This window comes from Falco cherrug, chromosome 7 (genome assembly GCF_023634085.1).
Source record: "Falco cherrug isolate bFalChe1 chromosome 7, bFalChe1.pri, whole genome shotgun sequence".
In the NCBI taxonomy this organism is placed as follows: domain Eukaryota; kingdom Metazoa; phylum Chordata; class Aves; order Falconiformes; family Falconidae; genus Falco; species Falco cherrug.
Genome location: NC_073703.1, coordinates 38,373,335 through 38,394,887, shown reverse-complemented (window position 1 = coordinate 38,394,887; position 21,553 = coordinate 38,373,335). Strand labels below are relative to the sequence as shown.

At 42.2% G+C, this 21,553-nt stretch overlaps 1 protein-coding gene across 12 annotated transcripts in view; it reads left to right on the top strand.

The window, feature by feature from the left end:
• The window catches only part of EML1 (EMAP like 1), a 130,456-nt gene that overhangs the window by 12,122 nt on the left and 96,781 nt on the right, over nt 1–21,553 (top strand). For 5 of the 12 annotated variants that reach the window (XM_027805010.2, XM_055716727.1, XM_027805007.2 and 2 more), the window contains exon 1: nt 11,057–11,264. The exons of 3 other annotated variants lie outside the window; for them this stretch is intronic. In XM_027805010.2, coding sequence (XP_027660811.1) covers nt 11,138–11,264 — 127 coding nt within the window. In that variant the 5' untranslated portion in view covers nt 11,057–11,137. Of the gene's footprint in view, nt 1–11,055; nt 11,265–15,869; nt 15,946–21,553 lie in introns of those variants that run through there. 4 more of the 12 variants (XM_027805012.2, XM_027805009.2, XM_055716731.1 and 1 more) reach the window with 3 other exon arrangements.

Here is a 21,553-nt window from a genome sequence, read left to right as displayed (position 1 = left end):
TGGAAGGAAACTACCATTGAAAAGTGACTGGATGAGACATATTTGTCAAGGCATGATGAGTGTCCCCTCCCTACTGTAGAAGCCTCACTGCTCAGATCAATCAAAACGTAACCAAGGCCAGCGAGGCTTCAGCACCCTTGTGGGCTCTGGGGATGCAGAAGGACCGTCAGAGCCTGAGTGTGAACATCTCCTTGCTTCATGCTGCCATCAAGACCTCAGGAGGACAGAGCCAGTTCCTGGAGTGGCACCTGTGGTCCTGTGCCATGCCCCTCACTGCCAAGGTCAGTTGTCCGTGCAGGGGAGAGGAGACAGAGGAGCACCCCAAGGTGCATGAGAAAACTCACTACTCTAGAACTATGAGACACGATGGTAGCCAGGAGATTAATGTCTCTGTTTTGTCCAAGGGGGAGATTCAGGCTTAGAAATTATTCTGTTTTCCTAAATTGGTTTTACTCTCTCCCACAGAAATATGCCTCAAAGTTGAGTGCATGTTTAGCATTTGTTTTCTTCTAATGAAGTTCAGCAGCTGGGTTATCCTAGATAATGGTGCCAAATCTTTAAAGATTTCCTTGTTCCAAGGTGATTGCTCAATTGACAATCTGCCTCGTTAATTTAGCTGCCTTCAGGGACAGGGGAGAACTGGAGGCAACTGGACACTTTACTGATTTGACGTGAAGAGCGAGACAAGGCTGTAGCATGAGTCTATCACAGCACGGCCCTGAGCCCGCTCAAACAGCTGTGTCTTTGCCACTGAGAGTGCCTGCGTTCTCGGGAACATACTCAAATGGAGTTGTCTGGAGTAAGGAGCCAGCACACGGGATCAAATTTACTTTCCACTACTGGATGTGCTGCCTTGCTGCAGGCCAGCCTGTTTACAAGTTGGCTGCCTGGAGAACACCAAGAAGCGATGCAGCTGGGCAGGCACCTCTGGTACAGTGTCCTTCAGGGCTGGTGTTGCTCCTCTGTGCAACATCACTCATTACTTGCAATGAGTCCCAGACCTCTCCTTTCAGCAGTTAATAGCATCTGATGAGCCCGTGTGTTTGAATTTCTGTGTGTTGACCCAGTATCAAACATCTACAAAAGGGGTGAAAAATCAGCAGGAATGCTAATTCTCCACTGAACTTGGTCTATGGCCAGAGACAGCCCTTGGTTTCTGCCTGGAGCTGGAGGTCAATTTTAGTTAAGTAAAAAGTTATTAGAACCCCATTTCTGCTTCCATTATTTCTCAAAAGACACTTAGCAGAACTCAGTTCTTGTTTACATTCTCTGGCTACTGATGATGCTTGGCTGCCTTCTCTCTGTTTTCAAGGCCTTGTGCCAAATTTAGACAAGGAGGACAGATTTCTCATCTGGACTTTCATTTTGTGGGTTACCCATTGCCTGATGTGGGCACAATGTGATCTAAAAATCTCATCTACCACATAGCCAAGTGGGTCTGAGCTAGGAAGACTTATCCCTCCTTGCTAACTACTAGAGCTCCATATGCCCTTCATGTGAAGGGCATATGCCCTGTGCCCTGAAGGATGCTGCTGCAGGTTTCCAAAGACTTAGGACTACCCTTTCTTTCTTACGTATTGCTTTAGGCAAGTGCTTCTTAAAGGTTGTCTCTCTTCAGCTGTGTATGTGGTTCTCAAGAGACCCTAAACAAGTGATGTCTCTGCCGTAGTACAGTGCCCCCCAGAGACACCCAGTCTGTGACCTCTCTGGCCCTTTCACAGTTCTTCCAGTCCTGCCCATCTGCTGCTGCCTTCCTTGCTCTGCCCAGCAGCAAGTCCTGGAAAAGTACCTTGATTTTATCCAGAGATGGAATAGGAAGCATCAAAATATCAGTCACAAGAATTTATGGGAGTAAAGTTTTTGCATCTGAATACTCATGAAGTAGAAATGCAAAAGTAATTTTCTACTTGGAGTGAAGATTAGGAGAAATTTCTTTGCCCTCATTAGAGGAAAGCATCTTCTACTGTTTTCACATCTTTAATAAAGGCGGGTTTCTCCAATTCTTACACAATAAAGGTGGAATTCTACCAAGTATCCAATGATGACCTGAACCACAATCATGAAATATGAGCCACCTGCCCATGTCACTGAAATCTCAGGAGGGAATTACAGCCTTTAGCAGGGTTCATTCGAGGTATACTACTTAAGGTAATAGGGCTGGGCAATCTCATTAAGATTTATTTCCACCCCATATAAACATGGGTTCAAAAGTACATCTGGAGCTGTACTGGCTTTATCTTTGGCTTATGGAAGAGATTGGAAAAAGAAGTAAACAGAGAATACAATCAATTGCTCAATCGGCTGGACCAGGAGACTGCGGGATATAGCGAACACAGACTTGTGCCCAGCAGGCTTGGAGGCTGAGGAAATCGAAACAAACTTTTTTCCTTATATTGCATAGACTTTTTTTTTTCCTCCCTCCCATTGAATTTAAAAGATATTGCATCATTCTGGGAGGGAGGGAGTAACACAAAACAATTGCCTCTGCTCTTCCCTAGTAGTAGTTCATCGTGTGCACTGGTCTTGTTCCAGGCCCGAATTTGTCCCTACTCATTTGGGAAGTGCATGGCTTAGGAAAAATACATTTTCAAACATTTCAGCTTGTGTTGCAGATTCCCTGAAGTAGTCTGAGACGTTTAAAAAGCTTCCAGAGCATCGGGCTTGTTCTCCCCCAGATTATGCTATGTGGCGACAGTAATCCTTCTATCACATTCTAAGTGCTTGTTCTTGCTTCTGTTGAAGTCATCCAGATTGTGGGTTATTTGGAAGCATTGATTTTCTCTGCTTCTTCAGTATAAAAGAAGCAGAAGATCTTTCCAACTGGGAGAGGAGAATTTGCTAGACAGCAAAGGCAGAAGCTTGCTAAATTTCCTGCAGTGTCTTTCTGGTAGGCATGAATATACTTGGGTGTTTCAAATGCTAGAGAGAGGCTACATGTACCGGAATCAACTCGTGGTGATCCTGTCCTGAAGCCCAGGGGCTTTTGGGGTCAGACACCCTGTAATCCACAGGCCAACTCAGGCTGCCAGCATGATCCAGCTCCTCTTACAGCAGGCAGCAGTGGGGCCACCCTAGAGCTCACTCTTGTGGGAGGGTGGGCTGCAGGGCCAGCGCCAAGGGTGGCTTCAGCAGCAGGTGATGACCTCAGGCATGTCCTTGGTGTTGTTTCCACATGGCAACATGCTCAAGCTCTTCAGTCTGTGGACGTATTTTCTTGTTTGAACAGGACCCATCACACCCATCTCAGATTCGGCCCATCCTTTGTGGTTTACCAAAACCCAGGGTAAATGCATACATCCAGAGGCCCTTGGAGATACCAAGGCAGGGAAATGCATTTGGCCCCCTCCCACACTTTCTACGAGAGGCTTGGCTGGGAAATAGATCCTGCATCGCTCTTCTCCAAGTATGATTTCCTTGGCACTAGTTTAATGCATAAAACCACACAATCAGCACAGCCATGTAGGACAGGACTACGGTCTGTTTGGAAGAAAACTGAAGGATTAAGTAGAAAGAAAAATGTTGTCGGCAGTTCTAAGGACCCATCACCATAGTATCAAATCACTATTTACACAACTTTGTGAAGAAGTTTCCACAGGCTCTTTCCTTCAGTTTCAGTTAAACTCAGTATAGTCACTGCTCTGGATTTAAATTCTGCTCCGAAAGGCCTGTAATCTAAACATGGAAACATTTAAGTCATGCACTAAAACAAGAAAATGAAACTGATGGTGCGATCCAGTGCTGTGTGAGGACCCTTGGGCTGGTCCTGGTGGAGCTGCAATGGCCCCATTGCGTAGAGCAATGCCCAGGGAAAGCCCTCCTGCAAGCCCTGGAGCTGCTGTCCTGGAGAAAACCCTCGTGCCATTCCCAGAGCTGCCATGCTGGGGGGGAAACTCTCACGCAAGCCCCAGAGATGCCATCCTTTGGCAGGGGAAACCCTCATGCAAGTCCCAGAGCTGCTGTCCTTAGGGGGAAACACTCATGCAAGCCCCAGAACTGGTGTCCCAGGAGACCGAGGCTGGGCCAAAGTTAACAAGAGCTGCCTGGGCAGCCTGGTGAGCCAGGACATAACACAGTCCCTCTGCATCTCTCTGCAGCTGTGCTCCCAGCGCTGCCTGGCACATCCGTGTACTGCACTCTCTCTTAGGATGTAGGTGTGCTCTGGCCTGAAAGCAGCAGAATAAAGCCCCATCTGTTTTTGGTGGCTGAGCTGCATGAAATACAGTTCAGACTCTGATACAAAGAGGGAAAAATTAATTGGGTATTCAAACTTCAGTCTATTTTAATCTGGAATTATTAAGGACATCTGTATTTTTAAACACAATGTTTAACCTGACAGTGTCCCATTAAAATGCTTTATGTAAGCTCATTAGGAGCTTCTGTGCTGTATCATATTTATTGCAATTAGCAAATATTAGTGGCTCAGCCGAACTGCGAGATATTTTTTCTGTCCTGCTCCTCTTTTGTTTCTCCATCTCCTGCCTGTCATAACCTAAGCATAGACTAGGTTAGATCCTTTCACACATAAGCCTTTCTGTCTGACAAGTCCTAAAGAAGGAGAAATAAAAAAAGGAAAAGGAATAGAAAATTAACCATTAGGAGCCTCTGAGAAATCAAAAGAACCTCTTAGATTAAGTCCCTCAGCAGTGTCAAGGCTAGCAGCAGAGCCAGTGGCATTAGTGGCACTAAGTCACTTAATTCCAATATGATTCAGAATCATTTGTAGCTATCGGCTTATTCAGAGTAAATCCTCTTCCTCCCAGGTCTTTTGTTTGCTGTCTCTTGACAAGCTACATTGCATATAAATGAACTCGTAAGCTATGTGAAGGAGGGATGTATTTTCATTTGTACTGAAGTTTCATGCATGCAAACGCTACTGTAGAAATACCAGTAATGAATAGTATTAATAGCTAATGAATCCAATCCTTATTTTGGTTTTGTTTTGGGTTTTTTGAGCCCTTAGATATAAAATATGTGAAATGAAAGGGAGCTTTCCCTGAATAAAGACAGAGGCCCATTTTTAGAGATACTTAGACCCTGCTCCAGTCAGTGGCGAAGGGTGGCCCAGCTGGCCCATGTCCCAGTCTGGATCTCACAGGGTGGCTGGAATTTAGCCTCTGAGGTCTTTCACGGTTCATGAGTGAATCACAGGCTGCTAAGCCACTTCAAGGCCACAGAAAGCTCAGGTTCCCAAGAAGGAGCAAAGATTTGGTAATCTATTGTAAGCACTGGAGGTTCAATATAAGTGCCAGTTCAGACTTTTCAGCCCAACTTGCTGCTTCTGTGTGCACGCACAAATGCCTGAGTGCTGACACTGCTGAGCAGATAAGTGCTGGTGCTTGTCCTACAGCTCCTTGAGAGGATTCAAATCCTCTAGCAGAGGGTGTCCTAACAAACTGGGCTGCCACGTTGTGAACAGGCGGTGTGGAGGAGCATTTAGGAAGCAGTGTAGAAATCAGTACCAGACCCTCCATGACAGACCTCAACCTTTTCCCTAGCAGTGCTGTCCGGCTGCGCAGGGGAAGGACTGCTGGTCTCCTGCCAAGCCCCAGCCCTACTTGGCTTGTCTGTGGTGTTAGATGTTAATGCTCTCTCTGCCGGCCTGCTCGCCTGCACTGCCTGTGTTTGATGACAGCTGGAAAAAAAGTCCAACTTTTACAAGGCTATTAGAATTTTTTTCGTTTTCATGGAAAGGGAGGAAACAAAGGTGCCCATGAAGCTCACTTATTCACTTAACAATCATATAAAAATGCATCCAGTAGTGATCTTCTTTATTTGCAAAGAACTTACTGCAAAAGTGCCAGACACGTAGAGCAGCAATCTGAAAAATGATTTTTCATTTGCTGTAAACTTTGACACTATCACATGAGGTTCAAAGATCAGAATTTAGAGAGTTCATTTTGGGGACTTGGGCAATGAAGGTCCATGTTTAAAGGAGATGCATTCTGCAGCCCAATTCACAGACACTTTCTAGTTCTGTTCTTTTCTATTGGAGTTGCTTGGATCTCTGTTTCTCTTCCCATCTGATGCCCTTTCCTCCTAACGCCCTCCAGTGGGACTGGCTGCCACTCCACCACCTGGAAATCAAACCCAGCTTATTTCTTGCAGGTGTACTCCAAGTGATCATTAATGAATAAGCATGAACCCCTGAAGGCCATTGAATAGTGCTAAGTGCCATTGCTACAAGCAGAAATTATCAGCTGTAAAGTACCTGAAGGTATTTTGCAGTCCCATCTGGAAATATTTGCCCTGAGTCTGTCTCATTCCTCATTCAAACCTTTTCATTGATTTCAGGGAGCTCAGCTTGGATTGACTGTTAGGACTGATTTTAGGTTCCTAAAATCTCAGGTTCTCATCTATTTATTTTCTTTTTTAATGTTTGCATCAATTGACAAGTGTATCTTTTCCCTGTTGTGTCTTGCATGAATGTAAACTTGATGGCATGTACTGGTTAAACTGAAAAATATCATTGCCTAGTCCCATTGCCTTTCCAGGAATGGATTTAGGACACAGTCTAGAAATTAATGCCTTGGACGATAGTGAGGAGCATTAAGAGTGGGACCAAAAGAGGGTCAGATTATATAAAAAGAGAAACTCTATCTGCAAAATCCACTGCTACGCAGAAGATAGAGTATCTCATGGATGAATTTATTCGTATTTCAAAGCTGGTCTGCTGGAGATGAAGCCAGCTACAAAAGTACAGACTTGAGTCTGTATTCCAGTTATGTTAGCCGTGATCTTGCACTGGTTGGTTCACAGAAAATTTGAAAAGGAGGATAAATATTGTCTCTAAACCCCATTGCCAAAGAAAATGTAAGCGGTATTATTTTCAGCTGCTTACTCATTCAGAGGGAGCCACAGCACGAGTCTTGCTGTGCTCCTTGGCTGCTGCGAGCCAGCAGCTTTCCTCTTCCAGTGTGGAACTATGCATGCCTGGCTCTTGAGGGACAACAGGGATAAATCCCGAGTCTGCTGATGTTGCCTTGCTAACATGATATGTGTAGTCTAAGCATGTGCAGTATGCATCATGATTGTGCTGTTGGAAAAGAAAGTATTTGGGGAAACTTTTGCAAATGAGAAGACAAATATGCTGGTACCTCTTGTGCTTCAATAAAGACACGTAGTATTATGTGCAGACTGCCTAAAGAAATCACTACTCTCATCAGTGGTGACGACATTTCCTAACAAAGACAGATTGTGTCTACAAACAAAAATAAAAAAGCTGACTGCCAAATAATATCAGTGAATGTATCAAGAAAATATCATCTTGTTACCAAAAAAAAAAAGATAATCATTACAATCTGGTTATGTGGCTTGTCTAAACTGGGGAGACTAAATATTCAGTAACTAAGTATCACCACCCAAAGGATTTATTTATTATTCCCCAGTTATCCTACTGTCACTTAAATACTTTACAAAATGACCCTTAGCAGCAAAAATTAAAACCAGCTATATTTTATTAGTTACCAGCAAGTCCCAACTTCAAAAGATAAAAGACGTCAAACATGAGATCCCCATAGCAAAAAAAAAAAAAAAAAAAGAAAGAAAAAGGAAGGAAAGAACCATTAAGCACAGCATCCCAGATTTGTCCCCCCTGGAGCCGGTGTTCATGAGCACACTGAGTAGCGAGTGATGGTTTCAATCCTGGTAAAGGCTGGACTCAGCCATGTGCAGCTGAAGGGATGCTCTGGAGGAAAAACAGGTTTTGGCTTCTCTATGTTTGGGACTTATGTCAGTAACACCAATATACACTCATTGCCCTGCTCTCTCAGCTAAACCATCTCTGGTTTACCTGTCCTTTGCATTGGAGCAGACATAAAGAAGCCTGCAGTGCACTTGAAGAAGCATCTTGTTTCTTTATCCTTCCTAGGGCTTGTTAGTGGTGGGTAGAGCTTGCTTAGAAAAAACAGAGTAGTTCCAGAAATCTAGTGATATTGTAACAGGCAATAAAAAATCCAACAGCTCCAAACAGAGCTCGTTTCAGGTTCAAATGCCTATCAATAAGCTCAGTTATACATTCATAAACAATCACTTGCACTGCAAGGATGTCACCAAAGGGTCCAATTTCATTTTCTCCCAATTCACAGCAATTTACAGGACTGTGATTTAAATCCTGGTCATCACCCTGAGTGTGCATGTTTGGGGGATGGGGAGTTAAATCACATGAAGCTTTCCTTCTCACACAGTCTTCTTTAGCTGTACCTCAAGAAGTCATTCAGCACAATTATTTATTACTTGCATAAATCAGGGCAATGCAAAGAGCTCTGCCACTGAAGTTTAACAGCATATTCCTGTTTCGTTATTGCTCCAACAATTCTAACCTGAGAAAGGGATGATTCCTTGGTTTTGTATGGTGGATTTTTGTTTGTTTTTTTTTTTTTTTTTCTTAATGCTGTATGCTTTTGGAAAAATAATAGACGGTGATTTATTTATGAAATTCCTAGAGCAGGAGGAAGTTATGCCTGAGTCTTGCTGCCATGGAAGGAGATAAATAGACTGTCCTAATATATTTAGCTAAAGAAGATATAACCCGTAGGAGAACAGACTGAGCAAGACTGGAGAGGCATATACAAGCTGGCATGGGAGATACTGAGCCAGAGAACAGACTGCTTAGATAGAGGCACTTATGGGTACTCCCCACCAACAAATGAATCATCGAGGGCATAAGTGACTATTTTTAGCAGCAGTTCCTATGTTTCTTTTGCCTTTTACCTCAAGAAAACTGTGAAGTGCTACAGGAGCCACTAAAAATCCATACAGAGCAATTCTGGGATTCTTTGGATGGGCAGGGCTCAAAGTGCCCTTAGCTTAGCTGTGCAGCAGGGGCCACAGATATACATCTATGCATTTGTGCATCTGTGCGTGTCCATGCAGAAGCAATTCGTCCTCCCAACATACGCACTCACGTGGGGAGGGAATAGGGGTGCTCAGGCACCCTTCGTGCTGTCACCCCCCTGCTCTCATGCTTCCCCTCAGCTCCTCTGTAGGGATCAGGGAGATTGTGTTTTATGATATCCTAATTGTTGCTCTGGGCAAAATCCTTTGACTTCAGCTCTAGGGATCACGATTTAATCCAATAATTTAGCCCAATAATGGAAACCAGTAAGTAACACAATATTTGTTTTTATCATTATATTCACCATTTGGAAGTAACAGGCTGCAAACCCCTTACCATTTGTGGCAGGGCATTCCATTAATGCATCTATAAAAAAACAAAGATGTCTTCATTGACAGCACTTAACAATTTTCTCTATTACTTTGATGACTATTCACTTTGAATGGTAAGTGCTTTTCCGCACCATTGAAGCATAGCTAGTATATAACCTCCGAGCACTCAGAAACGCTGAGATGCTACGAGAAGGAATGCTTAAGAGAGTGCATCCACTCTTTGGCACACACTGCCCAGCTTCCCGTCCAGCTCGTTGCCTTCAGTGCTGCTGTATCACACACAGATCAGGACACAACGTGCCCTGTGGCATTGAGAGTGGAACAGAGCTATTTCATCCGCCTTCCGCTTTTGCATGATTACCAAGTGGGTTTTACATTCAATTCCTTGTATGAAATTGGTGGTAAAATCTACACAAGTCTAAGCTTGTTTCATAAGCTTTTATTGGATAGCAGAAACAGTGTGTACTTGTCTGGCGGTGGGGGATATAGAGGCTGTAAGTTGAGAGGCTGATGTTCAAATCCAGCAGATCAGCATAAAGCCCTCAGGATATTATTTTTGCTGCAATTACAAGTAACAGCTATCAGGAAAAGAAAGGGTAGGAGACTGCCATGTAGTGAATAGAAACGTTTCTCCTCAGTTGTTTGTATGAATACTGCAGACAGACAAGGATAAATAGTTGTTACTGTAAAGCATTCAGTCACAAATTGATCCCCATCTGTGTCTCTAGATGCCTCTAGCTTTTCGTTATGGGAGGCAGTCGCAGGTCATCAGCGTGGTCATTTTAAGCTTGGTACAAAAAACCGATCCTGATTTAGGAGTCTCCTTGCGTGACCTTTGCTTATATTCATAAGCGTTTCTCACACAAACAGCCCCAGTGATGTTGATGCTAATAGGTAGATGGTAGAGACGATTTCACTGTGACTGTTAGAGACTGGAAACAAGGAACAAAAGCTCTTTTCTGAGAGCTGCCCATCCATCTCAAATGCTCTGACTCACTTCACCTCGTGTGGGACTGAAAAACCAACACTGCCATCTTTTTACCACGTTTACAGGATCACAGCTTTAGGATACACAAAGCATTACTCACTTCAGCTGATTCCATTAATGCTGAAGACACAGGCTTGCACTTACTCTGTGCAAGCTGTAGAGAAGGCTTCTGTATGAGAGGATTATGGCTACAGTTCGGATGCTTCACGTTTCCTAGTAGAAATACTTCACAATGAAGCAATAGCATCATTAAGCTCCTGCAATATATCAGCATCTGTATTATTTCTTCTGTTAAGAGTCTCTCTAATTCTTTTTTTCTGGAAAGCTATGAAGAAAATCAAAATTAATGTTGCTGGTTGTGATTTTTACAAAACTAGTTACTTAGGAAATAGAGGAAAAAACCCTCAGGCTCAGTTCTACAACATATTCAAACTACCAATGCAAAACGGCAATACAATGCCATGTCAATGCAATGGTGCGCTGAGCAGATTTGTGATTGCCTGACATGTGCCTATCTGAGCATGCTTGTATGCAAACACAAATTCAGTGTGGCATAAGTTATATGAACTATGTTATCTTGCACCAAAATATTTTCCCAGTTCTGTGTGTTTCCAAATATATCTAATTTATGCATTTCTGAGTATTGCTCACAATTGAAGCAGGTTTATCTTCTCTTATCCTGTTTAAGTGAGAGATGCTGTTGGATATTTCAATGGATAGAAAAAATATTTCTCCAGGTGGTGCCACATTTGACAAAACTCCACACAAGGCATCCAACACAAGCCCTCCAAACTACAAATTTTTTTATTGCAGGACACGTACTCTCCCTTTCAGTGACCTTGCCTACTAAGCGGGTTCTTATGACATCACCTTAATGCTGTGGCTTAAAAACAGCTTAATTAATTTGGTGTCTATGCATTGCTGTCTGCTGCCATTGCAACCTTCACATAAATAAAAAGAAGATAAAGCACCCAGCTGCCTCTCATGCAGAGCCCTTTGAGTCCTGGACATAACCCACCAGCTGGTCTGGGGGCATCGCTGAGGAACATGAAGTCCATCCCTGAGGAACCAGCCCAGGCAGACCACAGTGGAGCACCAGAGTTCTGTGCAGGTCACTCATTTCTTCCATTACTTGATTCTGCATTGCTGTTGACAGGAGGTTTACTGTATATTTTATAACAGCTGGGATTTTAATTCCATCTACAAAGTAATTAATTTTCCTTAAGTGTGATGGTGGCTTGGTGTTAAGTAGTGAGTAGACAGGGTTACTGCATTGATGTTTTCTGTGGTCTGAATATGATACTGTAAGATAGCATCTGTTTCTGTATTGTCTGTTTTTAAATAGCATACTACAGCAAGAAAAAGCATTCTGACTCAGTGCTAGAGACTCGTTTCTTTTTAAGTGTTACCTGTTCATGGTGAGTGTTTTAGTGTGAGTTTAGAAAATAGCTTTCCATTTCTTTCAGTACAGTCTGGGAAGTAGACAGGTGGCAGTAAATAAAGGACAACAAATCTAAAGCAAGATATAATGCCATTAATGGTTTAAGTTACTTTAATAAGAAAGGATTTGTTACTAGTTGGAGATTGTAAATAACTGTGCTTTCAGTCAGTAAGGACAAAAAAGAAGATATAGCAATCAGAATAACTGATTTTAAATATATTTCATTTTCCTAAGGAGTAGACTTGTAGATCTTTTTATGTTATTCATTAGCTAACAAAAGTAATCCCCATCCTGAGATCTAGCAAGAAAATCTGGGACTGGAATTCACGGAGAGACTAATCTGCGTAGATTAAATAGCTGTATTGTTTTTCTCCCTGCATTGTACAGCTTGGCAGCATACCCCCAAAACAAAACCAGATTTAAAAGAGAAGAGTGTGTTGCATTTCTGCCCAGCCCCAGAAATAGCAGCTCTCTCATACCAGGGCACAGGGATTGCTGTTTGCACATGGCAGGGACTTTGTGGTCTGCAGGTGTACTCCCGGGAGGTGCTGTCAGCATCGCTGTGCACTGCCAATGCCCTCAGCAGTCCTGCCTTTCAAAGAGCTCAATCCCACAAAGCTGCCCGAGTCCAGAAACTGGCATCACAGCAGCAAACGGTATTATCTGAGTTATGCATGTATCAGACCTGGGCTCTGCACAGCGAGGATAGGTTCAAAAACCCTTCTGACAGCCCCATCGCTGTATTATATAGCATGTGACTCATTAACTGTGAGCAGCTGAGGCAGCCCAAGTAGAAAGATGCTTTTGGAGCTGGCTGCTTTGTTCAGAGAGAGCATTACAAAGATGTTATGCTTGCTCTTGTGGAACAGGCTGATGTACACTGAAGATGGAGGCGATGCATTAAGGAGCCAAGGCACTTCCTCCCTGTACAAGCCAAGCATAGGTCTGTGTCAGACATCCAGGAGCTATTCAAAGACAGAAGTACAGTGAGATCTCTGAAGCTGTCTCAAACTATCTGCTGGGAGGTTGATTCCCAGTGTTTGTGGAAGAGCAGATATTTCTCTTAACAACAATTCTTGAGAAGATCCTGGGTTGCCTGTAGTCTACAATAGATTGAATGAGGAATCCATCCTCATGGGTTCTTCTTTGTGCAAAATAAAGAGATAAGATAGCTAGATGTGGATAAATGATACTGCTTTTAATCGTACTGTTGGAGTCTACATCGCCCAGCATGCACGGGAAGGGAATATGTACCTGTTCTGGTATTGACACTGAGCCACGTGTGTACCTGGGCACTTCGGCTTTTACTGCACACTGATGTTCTCCCCCCAGCCATGCCATCCTCAAGATGTTTTTCCATCTCCTTTAATCAGATTAACCAGCTGCTCCTGTGCTCATGACACTGACTCTGTGGGATGTACTTCAGACCTTGGTCAGTCTTGCCTTCCTGTTTACCCCCTCAACAGCTGTGAGCTCAAAGCAATGGGATTATGTCCAGCTTGACTTGCTGGGGCACCTATATTCTGTTTTCTGTGAGCAGGAACCTTTTAGTCCCCTTGGACATGCTGCACTGCACCTGTGTTCCCTCCAAAACGGGGCTCAGGGTGGTACCTTCCCTAGGGAGATGACAGGGGCAGACCTGTACCATCAGCTTCAGACTGGTATCAACCTCCAAAACATTTTAAGGCATGCTGGCTGGCAGAAATTACATTTTTATGTCCCTCAGGGGGACATTGTGGGAAGGTAGCAGGTGATTGAGCTTGTACCTCTGATGAGGGCAAGCTGCCACTACCCCAGCTGAAACTCCTGCTTCTTAGCAAGGACATGGTAAGGAGCTAATTTGCTACTAATTTGACATAAATAGGAAGTACAATGGGTATGTGAAAATAACCACACAAATTTCACATACTTACATGGAATCTGTTCTCCTACTCTGATGTTAAGATGACATATCCCCGGTGATGTAAGCCAACTTTCATTCGTGTCTACAAGCGCAAGAGATAGCACTAAATGTGTACACAAGCCAACGAACAAATGTTTCCATTATTGTGTTTGTAGTCTGGAACAAAGAACCCAGTAAACCTCTGAATAGCATCAAATATACCCACACTAGAACATAAAAAGGCTTTTCCATAAATACATGCATTTTGGGATGCCTGTTACTTTGTTCTTAAAACAGAACCAGAGGCAATTGCCAATGAAATCAGCAGTCACCATACCAATCAGATGATCAGCAAACAGCTAACACAGTGTTTACAGGACAAAGTCTGGGCTTTGCTGCGCTCCACAGCGCCTAGAAGCAGTTGCCATCACTACTTTTCTTACTGTTATTCTCCAAGATCTTTCAGCTTTGTGAAGCAGTAATTACTATGAATATGCATGTATCTTCCCTCATAAATTATTTCTGGCACACAGGCTTTAAGTAGGGCAACAAAGATATATGAACTAGACAGGCTGTATATTGTTTGTGTGGGTTGTTTTTTACGAAGTAACTTGGATTTGAACATCGGGTATTTTTACTGTGCTGTTCCTGCAGTACTAAAGTATTGATTCTGTCCCCTTGAACACCTAATACCATTTTTAATATAAGTTTATTTGCAGGCATCTAGCATCTGTGATGCTGCGTTGGTTGCTGTATGTTTCTACAACAAACGTTAGCTGCAGAAGATGAGGTCAGGTGCCTCTACCCAGATCCTACCCTGGTTGTACCAGCGCTGGAAGCATGAACTGGTTCATTTACTTGTCTTGCACAGTTTTACATTTACGGTCTGGTTTTACATAGCCTTGCGCTTGTAGCACTGTGCTGCAGGTGTATTTGCACATCAGAAAGGCTGGATAAACGGTGACGTGGTCACTGCCCATTTTCCCGAATCACTAATAATAAAGCTGGTCTATTTTTTAAAAGGGAAACTAGTATCAAGCTAGCTAGTCTACTGAAATACAGCTGTCTTTATTCATATATGTCCATATATGTCTATATATTTTCTTTTTGCCTAGAATTTATAATGTTCAATATATATAGCTTATTATGAAAAAAGTATATTTTTGTCATGTCTTTCTCTAATAATCACTGGATAAGTATGTCAGAAACAGCCAGTGAAACAGAAACATTTTCATTTTAGTCTGAAAGGCCTTCTGGAAACAGAGCCTTGTGTTGGAACATTTCTCAGAATATTTCTTTAGATCCATCTGTCAAAGGAAGATATTAAAACAGATGTTCTTTTATCTTTTTATATATTGTGGGCCTAATTTGGGAGCTTTTTCTTAAACACATTTCCTGTTGTTTTCATTGCCCTTCTGAAACGTAGACGATACCATGTCAGAACACCCCTGGGTACTTTTATTTACCATTTTTGGCTGACAGAATGTTCCACACCACACTTCCTAGGCTTATGAGCATCGGTATTTAGAAATACTGACTCCTAAGTGTATTTATGCTGACATACTATCGGCATCGACACAGAAAAATTTCCATTCCACTCCATCTTCTGTGCTCGTCACCCTGCCAAAATCCAAGTTTCTTTCATGTTCTTCTTAGGTGCTTGCTCCATGTCTCTTTTTAGCATCCTTTGTTGGCAGACGGATGTGTCAGTGTGTCATGACATTCCTAAAAAGTGCTCTGAAGGCTGTGGTGGGAAGGGAACTGCCAAGCCCTGCCCTGCAAAGCTTTGCTTCTCTACCACAGTATAAGGGAGCATCATGACATCTTCCCTCCTGAGTGGAGCCATACTACCAGCCTGAGCACGTCACCTCATTTGAACTCCTACATTATATAAAATGAGGAAAGAGGTTTTAATCTATCCAAGAACATCCCCATGAAAGGAGTTTTAAGTAATTTCACTGATTATGAAATCTCAGCCATGAAACTCTTATTCAGACACAACTGTGGATGGGAAGATCCCTATTACAGCTAGAATATTTTTCTCCTAATAACAATGAAAAACCTGCTACATATTAATTACATTTTGAATGAGGGCTTCTGTGCTGTAGTGTTTTAATGATCTCACTGTTGCCAAGTTTTGCTTTCAAAATCCTAGTGGAACATTTTTACCAGGCCTATTAGGTAACGCACAGAACTTTTGGGCACAAAATCACTATCTCCTATTCAATGTTCTCACACTAGACTTTGCCAATGACACAAATGTTCTTTTTCCATAAATTCCATCAACCATGGTCTGGAAGCCATAGTTTTCATTGTTCTGTTCATCTCTGCTTTGTATGCATTTGTTATAGCTGGTCGTTACCCTTTAACAAAAACCTTTCTGTCTAATTTAGCTTCTCTTCAAAATAAAATTTCTGAGGCAAACAGAAGAAAGATCCTTCTCTGCTGTGGGCCAGTTTTGATCCTTTGGTAAGCATCAGGAACATCTTCAGTACTTAAGATGGGAAATTTTGTGTTGTTCCAACCAGTGAATAAGGAAATATTTTTTTCCAAATCTCAGAACATGTCAGTTATACAGATTTTGCAATACTTCCTTCTTATACACTTATTTCTATTCTGTCAGGCCAAAAGTGGAAGGTTTAAAATTTATGAGTCTTTCAAATGTTACTGTCTATAGGGCATTAACTACTTCATATTTTCCAAATATTTGAAGATCCCAGGGCCGTAATAAATATATTTGACTCCAAATCAGTTTCATGGAAGTCTTGCCCTAAGAAAAGACTTAAACCTAATTAGTGACTGAAATCTGGGCTGACATGCTCCAATCCTCAAATAAATGATTGTCGTAGATTGTCTCAGTTGGGATGAGAGCCTGAGGGCACATCAGGGCTGCTGTCACTATTTAAGGCTCCTGCTGCGAATCCTCTGCCAAGGAATGGCCAATTCATCCGTTTTAGTGGACCCTTTGGTCATTCCTGTTCTATTGCTTTTCTTTCAGTATTGCTTAAGAAACAGTCCTGTACTAACCAGAAGATTAATGACATCACCTAATTGGTTTTGCTATCCTTAGAGATGATGGGCCAAATTAATCCCTGTTAGACCTCCATTAATCTTTATGGATTTACACCCAAGATTAATTTGTCCCCGTGATACTAATCACTTGCTGTGTGGTCTGTGGAAAATCACTTAACTTTGCATGTTGGTTTTCCATCCCAGCTGGAAAACAGAGGCAATAACTCTGAGTTCAGTGAAGGCAAATGCTCCAAACACTCCTAGGATTGGTTAAAATGGAAGAAATTTTCAAATAAAATGCACATTTTTTTTTCTGAATGTCAGTTTTAGTTTGCGCTTGTCTTCTTGCTGCTTAGTGAAGCCTGGATAGGAACATTTCCCTGCAAGGGTATGGATGTGCCTGGTATTTATACCGAGTAAAGCCTTGGTACCATAGAGCTTTGTGGGAATTTATGTGCTGATTATCCCAGGCCCAGGGTGTCACACTTCAGGTTTTACAGAAGTCACATGCACACACCCAGGGGCAGAATTTGGCCTTTTCCATTTCTGCTTCATTTAGGCCAATTTCCACAGCTGTTCCCTAGTGAGAATCTCGCTGAAGATAGCAGGAATTTTGCTTAAGTAAGGATTACAGGATTAATCCCTCTATCTCCACTCATGTTTATTTTGGCAGTCGTTTAGATTGGAGATCTCCAAAGCTCCCTAGCTCAGGTTCTCTCCATTCTGCTCACAGATATGCATCTAAATGCGCCTCTCATGGATTAAAGTAGCAATTGCATTTACCCAGATGTTTCTATATTTGCAGAAAATCGTACTGGTAATGCCAACAATTAGATAAAACTGGGACTTCATGCAGATAATAGAAAAGAATCTGCTGATAAGGACTCCAGCAATTTATTTTAGCTGGGACCGATACTAGAGGTGAATAATACACAATTCATCAGTTAGACGACAAAAAGTACACTTGAGTTTTACAACCCATTCCTTTTTAACAACCCTGGGCATTATCACTCAACCAGAAAACACATATGTTGAAATCTGTTCTTCCCTATTTATGCATACTTAATGTGTTCAATTGCCTATATTAGCAAAAATATATATAATAAAGAAGTTAGAAGATCAGTTATTGTGGTCTTTTCTAGCAGGAAACTATACAATAAGATTTAATGATCTTTGCAAAAAAGAATGTGCAGCATGTTCAGTAAAGAAATAATTGCAGAGTTTTGACATTTATTTGATAGAGTACCTTTGAGCAATTTAGAAATTGCTATGCAAGTGCAAGTATTTTTCAGCTATCCATTTTATTTTACAGCCAGTGTTAGCTATTTCTTCGTAATTCTAGATATATAAAACTGTTTTACCTACTTACTGGAATTCCAGAGGACATGCTAAATATACACTGAAATCATCGTCAATTATTTATTTCAGTTGGCAAGGAAAAATATTTTTAAAGTTTAATGAAGCCAGCAGTGGTACACAGTTTCATGTTGCTGAGCAACAATACTGGTGGCCAGCATTTTTAACGTGAAAGAATACAGTATAATCATGTTGATGCCTCAGGGCTCTGTTGTACCTCCCACAGTAAAACTCAGGGGAGCAGGATCAAAGGGCACAGCGGACTGCTTCAGCTCACTGAATTTCTCATGCAGCAGCAGCGGCTTGCAGGTCAGGAGGGGAAGCTTGGCGACAGCCCCCAAACTCCACAGGTCCCAGAAACCCACGAGGAAGGAAGCTCTCACCTCCTTCAGGGCAGAAATGATCGAAGGATTTGAGTGAATTGAAGGGGAAGCTTGAGAGAGATGTACGGGAAAATGGAATGCTATAAAGTAGTTAATCTGGCGCTTCACAGAGTTCAAGGATGAAGAGACATTAAGTGAAGTAAAGGGCAGAACATAAATTTGATTAAAAGAAAGGCTTTTACACAATCCATAATTGACCTGGGGGACTAACTACATCAGAGTGCTACTGAGGCCAAAAGCATAAAGGATTGGGAGAGCGCCTACCACTTACCCAGGCCATGCATTCATCATTACCTACATGAGGTAGAATTTTATTTTAAGCACAGCGAAAACCAATTTATATATATATATCAATATCTACATCCATGCTTCCTGGGACTAAGTAACTAAAGAGCAAAACTGGGGAGAAAATTCTCCCGAGGACAAGCTATTTTTCAAATGCCTGTTGTCTGGCAAGCTGAAGCCCATCTGCTACTGGGCCAGCCAGAGCACCGGGCTGGGTTAGCCTGGTAGTCCTTGTTCATGTGATGTTCTGCAGGGATGTCTCCCTGTGGGGTGGCTCTTGCCTTGGGCTACTTCCTTTGTATTTGGGCAAATCCCAGTTTGGTGGGACCAGGGTCAGTGAGACAGGAGACTCTCACCAGCCTCTGCAGCTTTGCAAGCAGGAGAAGTCATTCCACTTTTAAAAGACACGGAAGTCACACACGGACTTGACTGAGCCTGTCCAAACATGTCGTTTAGTGATAAAAGCAGTTCCAGCCGTACGGCGGTCCTGTGGGGAAAGGTGCGGGGCTGGAAGGAGCAGAGCAGAGTGCCGCCGTTTCCTTCGCCGCCAGCTTCTGTTTCCCCCTGATAATAGAGGGGCTGAAAACATGCAGCACTGTGGCTCCATATTTATTAACCGTGTTCCCCAATAAATACAGCAGTGCAAAGCAGTACCAGATTATTATCCTCCATTTGTATGTATTTTTAAAAAGCGTACTCTGTGCCTACTGGGAATTATGTTTTTGAACGTTCCTTTTTCTGTACTCTCTGAGTCATATTCCCATAATTCCTATACCTCACAATATTTTCCCATTGCCATAGTGACTGTCTGTGAGGAAGGCGCAGCTGAATAACTTCAGGTTTTTACTGAAACCAAATTGCCTACCAGACTGGACCTCTGCTTGAGTTTGCCTTTCATCAAGCAGGCGGTATGAACTAAGTAGTGCTTTTTTTTTTTTTTTTTTTTTTTTTTTTTTTAAGAAAACCATAGTTCCTTTCCGACACAGAGTTGATATTGTCACCTTTCTGATGTAAAAGTCCTCCCACAAAAACATCCCCTTTGGTCTGATCCTACATCTTCTGAGTAGGTCTGGCTGTGCGAGCAGGCAGTGACTCCACACCTGAATTCTCACAGAGCAGATAAATTAATTGAATTGCAATAGTAAAGTATGTTTTGCTTGCTGGCATTTGTGTGCCCCTCTCACTTCCGTCAAACTCCTTAAACTTAAAAAGATTTTGGACCATATCTGTGTTCCTGAACACCTCCCTCTGTTGGACACAGATCCAAATGTCACAGCTTTCTCAAATACCAAACTATTACACCTAAGCACAATGGCAAGTCCGAGTTTCGTAAGTGAGAAGATATCATTTTAAACTTTGTGGTTTAGGTTCTGGAATATATAAGAGACCCATATATTTTATGGATTTAAATGCATGTCTTAGATAATGTAAAAGTCAAATTTCTCTTGCAGAAACTACTTCTGTTAGCACTGTGAAGGGCAAGTCCAGAAAACAGATAGTCTAGCCTTCAAGGTTAATGATATCTTCAGTGCCTGTTTAGGAGGTTGTGCCGCTAGGAAATAAATCATATTAGATTATCACTCTTTTATGAGGGAAAGGGAAGACAGTTTGTACAGAATGCCTTTAAGTGTAGGTGTCTGTGAATGCAGAGAAGAGAGAGGCATAAACACCTTTAATCTCATACAAGGGAATAACATAAACACACCCAAAAATTTGATTCTGTCCCTAGCAGATCTTTGTGATATGAAGGCAAATACAGGCTGGGCTCACTTAAAAATATTTTCAGATGTGCTGATTAAAGATGCTCGGGGGCAACAAACCCAGAGGGAGCTCTCCTTTCTGTAGGTGTACGTGTTTGCCTGCTGAACAGCAATTAGACACTTTTAACTGAAAGCAAATACCGCAGTCAGTGTGAACAGCCTTTTTACTTCATTAGCTTGTCCATATGAGCATTATAGGAGTGGATCCAAAAAAGAGAACAGAGTAGAAAAAAGAGATTCCAGGCAGCCCACTTGCTGTTTTGGAAGCAGACAGTGAGGACACCTCAGTCCTAATGCCTGCTCAGGCTTTTGGCATTTCACTATTGCAACTGCGATAGTGATCTTTTGTCAAGTTTTGACTCTGCTTTGTACCTTCTCATAAGAGGGAGCAGGGCTTTAGCTCATTTTATAACAAGCACTAGTGGACTGTGGTTGCTTCGTGTTGACCTGACCTGACACACACCAGTGACTGTGAGAAGAAAGGCTGATTCTCCATCAGTAGCCTCCAGAACAGAAGCACTGTAGATGAGTGCTCAGGAAAGTGATTTGATTTTTTGGTATATCCACTTTATTTTCTGGTACGACATAAACTAACCTGTTTTCTTCATCAGCTGCTCTTGGGGATGGTAGGAACGTATTGCCAATGACTTAAACGGAGGCAAGATTTGATCTCCTCAGAACAGAAAAATGGAGCGATGTCCTAATTTATATTACTCCAGCTTGATAGCAACAGAGAAAGATTTTGTAAGCAAAATGGGATTATCTGAGGCACTCCAGCCAATTACTTGTGAACCTCAGATGAGAAGAACAACAGCAAAATGCCCATGGAAGTGGGCCTGCAGCTACTGTTCCCCAGAAAGCTTCATGGATGGACAATAACATGGTGAAGTGAATCGCAGGAAAACTAGGCTGGAGAAGACCTTGAAAGTTCATCTGGTCAATCTGGTCCAAGGGAGGACCAGACATATCAGATCAAACAGGATACATATTTGTCTAAAATGATCTTAGATATGTTCCACAGATGCTCTGTAGCTTCCCCAGGCAACTTATCCTAGTGCTTTACTGCCCTTACAGTTGGATATTTTTTTTCATTTTGATGTCTAATCTGAATAAGAATCTTCTTGATACAATTTAAACCGGACTTAATGTTCCAACTGAGGCGTTATCAATGCTGAATAGGCTGGAAGGATTTCTTCATACATTTTCAGGATTATTTATCCTTTCTGCATAACATAGCTGACTCAATGTTTGGTTTGTGGTCTACCCTTGGTCAGGCTATTT